The sequence below is a fragment of the Azolla caroliniana genome, unplaced genomic scaffold, assembly GCF_043228905.1.
Source record: "Azolla caroliniana isolate FFs.n. ecotype wild unplaced genomic scaffold, voAzoCaro1.0.p SCAF_1324, whole genome shotgun sequence".
Taxonomy (NCBI): Eukaryota; Viridiplantae; Streptophyta; class Polypodiopsida; order Salviniales; family Salviniaceae; genus Azolla; species Azolla caroliniana.
The window spans coordinates 2,289-9,817 of record NW_028231759.1 but is presented as its reverse complement, the minus strand read 5'-3'; the positions used below and the strand labels follow the sequence as shown (position 1 = coordinate 9,817).

The following is a 7,529-nucleotide window of genomic DNA, read 5'->3' as shown; positions in this document are numbered from 1 at the left end:
AATGTTGTCTCTTTCATTGGCATTTTGAAGGCGTGTGGAAGCATAGGAGCTCTTGATAAGGGCAAGCAAATCCATGATGAGATTGTTAGTAAAAGGTTTCTTGAGAAAGATATCGTGCTTGGCACTACTTTGGTGGACATGTATGCCAAATGTGGTGCGCTTGTAAAAGCAAGGCAAGTATTTGATGAGCTTTCTGATCGGAACATAGTCTCCTGGTCAGTAATAATCTCTGGATATACACAACATGGACAAGGAGAAGAAGCCCTGAAATGCTTTGAACAAATGCAACGGGAGGGCCTCACTCCAAATACAATAATATTTACTTGCATCTTGAAGGCGTGTGGCATCACAAAAGACATCGACAAGGGGATAGAGATTCACGAAAAGATAGTTGGCAAAGGGTGGTTGGGAAAAGATATCATGCTCGGTAATGCCTTAGCCGATATGTATGTGAAATGTGATGAACTTACAAAGGCACAAAAAGTGCTCTATGAACTTCCTGAAAGGGATGTGGTCTCATGGTCTATATTAATTGCTGGGTTAACCCAGCATGGGCAAGGTGAAGAAACTCTATATTCCTTCCAACAAATGCAAAGAGAGGGCATCTCTCCAAATCCAGTGACCTTTGCTTGCATTTTGAAAGCTTGTGGGAGTGTAGGAGATGTCAAGAAGGGAAAAGAAATTCATGAAGAGATTGTGAAGAGGGGATTGCTGGAAAATGATGTTGTGCTTGGCACTGCTTTGGTTGACATGTATGCGAAGTTTGGTGATCTTACAAAAGCACATGAATTACTTGAAAATATGCCTGTTCGGAATGTAGTATCGTGGTCAGCCCTAATCACAGGATATTCACAACAAGGTCAAAGTGAGGAAGCATTGAAATGTTTTGATAAGATGCAACATGAGGGTCTTTCTCCTAATGTAATAACCTTATCTTGCATCTTGAAGGCATGTGGAGGAGTAGGGGCAATTGAGAAGGGTGGTATGATTCATGATGATATTGTCAATAAAAATTTGCTTGGAAAAGACGTTGCGCTTGGAAATGCAGTGGTGGATATGTATGCCAAATGTGGTGCATTAACAAAGGCACAAAAAGTACTTGACGATCTTCCTGTCCGTGCTGTAATCTCGTGGAATGCATTGATTTCAGGTTATGCACAGCGTGGAGAGGGTTTGGAAGCATTGTATTGCTTTGAAAGAATGCAAAAAGATGATGTGGCTCCGAATGAGGTGACACTCCTTTCTGTTCTCAATGCATGTAGTCACTCTGGGCTCATAGATGAAGGTCAAATGTATTTTGATAGTATGACTGAAAAATATGGCCTTGTCCCAAACTTAGAGCATTACACATGCATGGTTGATCTTTTTGGTCGTGCTGGACATTTTGATAAAGTGATGGCGTTGATAAAAAAGATGCCATTTTCAGATTATCCTCCTATATGGGGTGCTCTATTGGGTGCATGTCAAAAGAATGGAAATGTGAAACTCGGAAGACTAGCCTTTGAACAAGCAATGCAACTTGATAACAATAGTAGCACAGCTTACATAGCTATGACAAACATCTATACGGCTGCTGGTATGCAAGAGGAGGCAGCAAAAATTGAAGCCATGAGGGCTAAAAACCAGGAAAAAATAGTTGCATAATATGCAGGTTGATGCTAGTTAAAAGTAATTCGTTTTGTTCTTCGAATGCAAAGCATCCACAAAGTAAAGATATTTATGCAAAACTGCAAAACCTTTTCCATAAAATGTGTTCGTCAGAATAGTTCTTGATGTCACAATAGATGTTTAAGAACATTTTGAATAATCACAGAACAAGGAATGCTCTTTGTGTACATGGTGAATGGATCTCAAGGATCAAGAATACATGTGAAGAAAATGTGTATCTGTGGTGATTGCCATATTGCAGCATCAGTCATATTGAAAATAGAAAACGGTAAGATTTTAGTTAGAGATGTGAATTTCCTCCCATGTTTTTATGGAAAATGTGCTTAAGAACATTTTGAATAATCACAGAACAAAGAATGCTCTTTGTCTACATGGTGAATACATCTCAGGGACCAAGAATACATGTGAAAAAAATGTGCATCTGTGGTGACTGCCATATTGCAGCATCGGTCATATTGAAAATAGAAAAATGTAAGATTTTTGTTAAGAGATGCGAATTTACTCCCATGTTTTCAAGGATAGAAAATGTGCATACGAACATTGTGAATAATCACAGAACAAAGAATGCTCTTTGTGTACATTATGAATACATCTCAAGGGTCAAGAATACATGTGAAAAACATGTGTTATCTGTCATATTGCATAAGATTTTAGCTATAGATGTGAATTTCCTCCCATGTTTTCAAGGATGGAAAATGTGCTTGTGGGGATTATTTGTGACTATTTTATCTCAAGAATTAGGTCCCTTTTTGTAGATAAACTTACTTTCCATGGAACAAGAACTTCTCTTGAAGGTTTTCTTTTAACATGGCATACTTCTTGATCCCAATTTTTGTACCTCACTTAAAGAAGGGATGTGATATTTACTGATTATAGAGGTTCTACAAGTAATTTGAGCTATTCTGGTTTATTGGACTTCGATCTGTTTATCGACACATTCTGATTCTTATGTGGACACCTGTTGCTTTGCAAGCTCTGTAAACACATGCTTAAAGCATTAATGTGACCCCCTATTGTGGCAGCCACTTCCTAGTGGAGCTGTGGGCTTCTTGTACATTCTCTCATGGTACTGCATCGTATCTTATAAAAAAGAAGCACTCGCTCTTCTTTATCCTATTAAGTGCTATTCATGGTGGTTATAAGATGATTTCCACATTGTTCCATGGAAAATATTTGGAAGGTAAGAAACATATCCTCTTTTAGACATTTATGAGCGCGTTATCTGTCATTTGTTTTTCTTTTAGGGACCCTTGTTGGGTTCACACATTGAGCATTTTCTGCTCTCATAGCCTCAATGATTTGAGCATCCTCTTGCATGCCAGCAGCTATATAGATATTTGTCATACAAATATAAGCTGTGGGAGTACTCTTATCAAGACAAATCGCATGTTCAAATGCCAATCTTGCAAGATTTACATTTCCCCAATTTTGGCATGCATTCATTAGAGACCCCCAAACTGGAGAATAGTCAAGTGATGGCATCTCATTAATCATTGTCACTGCTTTGTCAAAGTGACCTGCACGTCCAAAAAGATCAATCATGCAAGTATAATGCTCAAAGTTTGGTGTAATGCCATATTGTTTGGTCATACTATCAAACAGCAATTGTCCTTTATCCACTAGACCTGAGTGACAACATGTATTCAACAAGGAAAGGAAGGTGATAGCATTTGGACAATGACCTTCCTTATGCATCCATTTTAAGCAATTTAGTGCTTCCTCGCTCTGGCCTAATTGAGCGTAACCAGAAATTACTGCAGACCAAGAGACTACATCACGAACAGGAAGCTTCTCAAGAATATTCTTTGCTTTTATTGGTGAACCACATTTGGCATACATATCAATCAACGCAGTGCTAAGCATGATATTGTTGTGAAGCAACCTCTGAGCAATGATTTCTCCATGGATCTGTTTTCCTACATCCATAGCTCCCGTATTGCTACAAGCCTTCAAAATATAAGTAAAAGTGAATGCATCTGGAACATGGCCCTCTTGATGCATCTCTTTATAAGAATTCAGTACCTCCTCATCCTGCCCGTGTTGTGCATATCCTATAATCAATGTAGACCAAGAGACTACATCTCGAGAAGAAATCTGGTAAAGCAAAATCCGAGCTTCAAAAAGTGCCCCACATTTGGAATACATCTCTATTAAAGCATTATCTAGAATGTTATCATTTCCTAACATACCCTTCTTAATAAGCTCATCATGAATTTGTATGCCTTTGTTCAGAGCACATGTGCTTCCACATGCATTCAGGATACAAGTAAACGTCACCAAATCTGGAGAAAGACCCTCACTCAACATGATTTCTAAGTATTTCACTGCTTCCTCTACTTGCCCTTGCCTAGCATATCCGGCAATCAATGTAGACCAAGTCACTACATCCCGGATAGGCAGCTCATCAAATAAATCTTGTGCATTGGCAATCATACCACATTTAGCATACATATCCAGTAAAGCATTACCAAGCAAACCATCTTTTCCATGAAATTCCTTGCAATCAATGTTAGCATGGATTTGCTTGCCCTTGTCCAGGTCTCCTATATCCCCACACACCTTCAAGATGCAAATGAATGTGATTGCATTTGGTGGCATTCCTTCACATTGCATTCGCTTGAAAATGTCCATTGCCTCCTCACCCCGATCATGCTGGGAATATCCTGATATCAATTCTGTCCAAGACACTATATTTCGAGTTGTAGAAATCCTGTCAAACACTTCATGTGCTTCAATAAATGCCCCACATTTTGCATACATATCAACCAATGAATTTCCTAATAAATTATCATTTATGAGCAACCCTTTACATATAATTTCATTATGAATGTGTTTTCCCTTGTTCAATGCTCTTATTTTACCACAAGCCTTCAAGGTGCAAATGAAGGTAATTGGATTCGGCGAGATCCCCGCTTGTTGCATTGTTTCAAGGCAGTTCAATGCTTCTTCATCTTGTTCATATTGTACATACCCAGATACTAACGAGGTCCAAGGAACGACATCCTGGATAAGTAGCTCATTGAGCACCTCTTGGGCTTCCACAAGAGCGCCACATTTGGCATACATATCCACTAGGGCATTACCAAGAATGATATCCTTTCCCAACAATCCTTTCTTGACAACATCTATGTGAATTTGCTTTCCCTTATCAACAACTCCTCTAATGCCACATGCCTTTAAGATGCAAGTCAAAGTGATTGAATCTGGAGAGAGCCGATCATCCATTTGCATTTGTTCAAAACACTCTATAGCTTCTTCTCCCTGCCCATGCATAGTGTATCCGGCCATAAGTCCCGACCATGAGATCACATCTCGGATTGGAAGCCCCTCAAGCAGTTCTTTTGCTTTTGTAAACACACCACATTTGGCATACATATCCACCAAAGCATTCCCAAGTACAAGGTCTTCTCCCAGCAAGCCATTGTTCATAATATCATGGTGAATTTCTTGGCCTTTATCAATTGCTCCTATTCTTCCACATGCTTTTAAAGCATAAGTGAATGTGATTGGTTGTGGAGATACACCCTCACTTTGCATCTTCTTGAAACAATCAAGCAATTCTTCATCTTCTCCACACATTGCATAACCAGAGATTAATGCATTCCACGATACTATGTTAGGGTTTGGAAGCTTTTCAAGAACTTGTTTTGCTTTCACAAAATCACCACATTTAGCATACATGCTAATTAAACTGCTGCCCACATAAAGATTCTCATAAAACAAACCACTTTTGACAGCCTCATCATGAAGCTCAATACCTTTACAAAGATCCTTCTTCTTACCACATTCCTTCAATAATGCCACAAAAGCAATGCTTTCCTTTACCCCTTCCCTCTTCATCACCATTGGCTGAAATTCAAGGAATTCAGTTTCCATGGGTTTCTTTTGCATGCCAAGAAGAATAAGTCAAGGCATTGAATGAATGCCAGAGAAATTGGTGGTATTCGGCATACCATTGGGAAGAATAAGAAAGCTGCTTGTTCCATTGGTCTATGCTTATATAGAAATTTTCATTTTCTGCCCAAGGAAGCCATGTTCAATATTGAGCTTTGGATCAGAAATCTTGGTTCTTTATATTGATTTTGTCCTTAGGCTAGTTGTGTGTGAAGAACACCCATGTATGTTCCATAGCCCTGTTTGTAATATTAGTATTCTCATTTTTGTGTATAGGAAAAAAAGGGCGATTTGGAGATGCAAGAAATGGAGATCGGAACCAGGGCTCATCCAAGGTGAGGGCCGGCACAGGATTTGCCATTAGGCCTAATGCAAAAACCCATCTGCCTAGCGACAGCATCGGATCCAGCTTAAATGTGAAGAAAATCCCGGACCTGGCCCAATGCAATCTCAACCCTTGGTGGAGGAGATTTGGCCTGTAATCGCTTCTTGTCTTGTGTAGAACTAAAATCTTATATGTACACGACCTCTTTTTCTGTTGTCAAATTTGAGCAGTTTTCCTTCCCAAAGTTTGGAATGTGCGAGCGAGTATAGCAGAGTGGGGGTCATATAGGAGAGACTACTGTAAAATCAAGAACAAAAAAATGCAATTTCTAAGAGAAAGAAAGAAATATTGAGGCCTTTTAAGAAAGAGAGAGATTTGAATTACCAAAAGACTGCTATTGCTATGGTTAGAACTTAGAACTTAGAACCTCTTTTTCCTTCAATGTCTCTAGATAGAGAGGTATTTGTATGTCCTCTAGAACAGAGGAGATAGGATATAGTATCATAGTATTATTATCCACAATGAGAAGCAACGGTTTGAACCGAACCGAACCGTGAAACTGCGGTTTAACGGCTTAACGGTTCGGTTCGGTTTCAACAGTCAAAAACCGTGGTTTAAACGGTTTTTTATTTTTTATTTTTAAAAATTTAAAAAAAATTTAAAAAAATCTAAAAATTGTTTTTAAACAATCTTTTCGTTTTTAGACCTTATTCTCACATTTTAGGAACATCTTATAAATTTTAAAAAATGAAATCTTATAAATTTTAAACAATTAAAAAGTAAAAATTAAAAATTTGACCTATGTTGAAAACCGAAACCGAACCACGAAACCACGGTTTTTACGATTTAATGGTTTAACGGTTTGAAAATTGTTTCATGGTTCAGTTTAATGGTTTCGTGGTTTGGTTCAATTTTCAAAAAAATTTAACGATTCAGTTTGGACCCTCTCAAACCGAACTGTTGCTGATTGTTATGTATAACCATCTCTAAAGAAAGAGCCCAATCTCACCTACGAGACAAAACGATGTACTGTATCTTATAGTTTGTTTTTGCTTGTTTGAGAACCCGAAACTAATAAATCAATGTAAAACGAGAGAAGGCAAGATTGGTCATGTTTTATCCCATCCAAAACCCCCAATCAGACGCCTCATCTCAAGCGCGCTAATGTACGAAAGAGTCTCGACTCGACCCTTTGATGCTTCTCAGTAACGAAATCTTATGCATTTATGGATTGGGTTATCATTATTCTCCCCAGTTGGGCATCTACTAGTGTTGACTCCAAATCTCCAAAGTGACGCCTTTAGTGTTTAAAGCTCATTTGCTTCTCATGCACTCTATTTGGGCTTAAGCAGGTTGTGAGGCCATTTATTTTATTTTATTTTTTCCAAACAAAATATGCTTCATTAGTAAAATTCAGCATACATGACGACCTGACTAGGCAAACAACATCACAATGGCTCTAGCCATGACATCCTATGAAAACCACAAATAATACAGTCTAAGATTATTTCCACCTTCTCACCCAACATTTTTGCCAAAAACTTCAAGGCACAAAACTATTACCACTGTTTCCATAGCATGTGATCAATGCATTCAATGGTGCCCTACCTATTATTAGGCATGTTTCATTTTTTCCCCCCAC

General features: G+C 38.4%; 2 protein-coding genes across 2 annotated transcripts; one reads left to right on the top strand and one right to left on the bottom strand.

Annotated features, from left to right (window-relative positions):
• The first annotated feature begins 6 nt into the window (after positions 1–6).
• Positions 7–3,776, top strand: LOC147847233 (pentatricopeptide repeat-containing protein At2g13600-like). The gene is made up of 2 exons (XM_087339414.1): positions 7–1,641; positions 2,007–3,776. The coding sequence occupies exons 1-2, from the start codon at positions 139–141 to the stop codon at positions 2,421–2,423; spliced, it is 1,920 nt and encodes a 639-aa protein (XP_087195540.1). The 5' UTR covers positions 7–138; the 3' UTR covers positions 2,424–3,776.
• Positions 2,887–5,544, bottom strand: LOC147847232 (pentatricopeptide repeat-containing protein At3g09040, mitochondrial-like). The gene has a single exon (XM_087339415.1). It carries the CDS (start codon positions 5,542–5,544, stop codon positions 2,887–2,889), a length of 2,658 nt encoding a protein of 885 aa, XP_087195541.1.
• Positions 5,545–7,529: the final 1,985 nt, after the last annotated feature.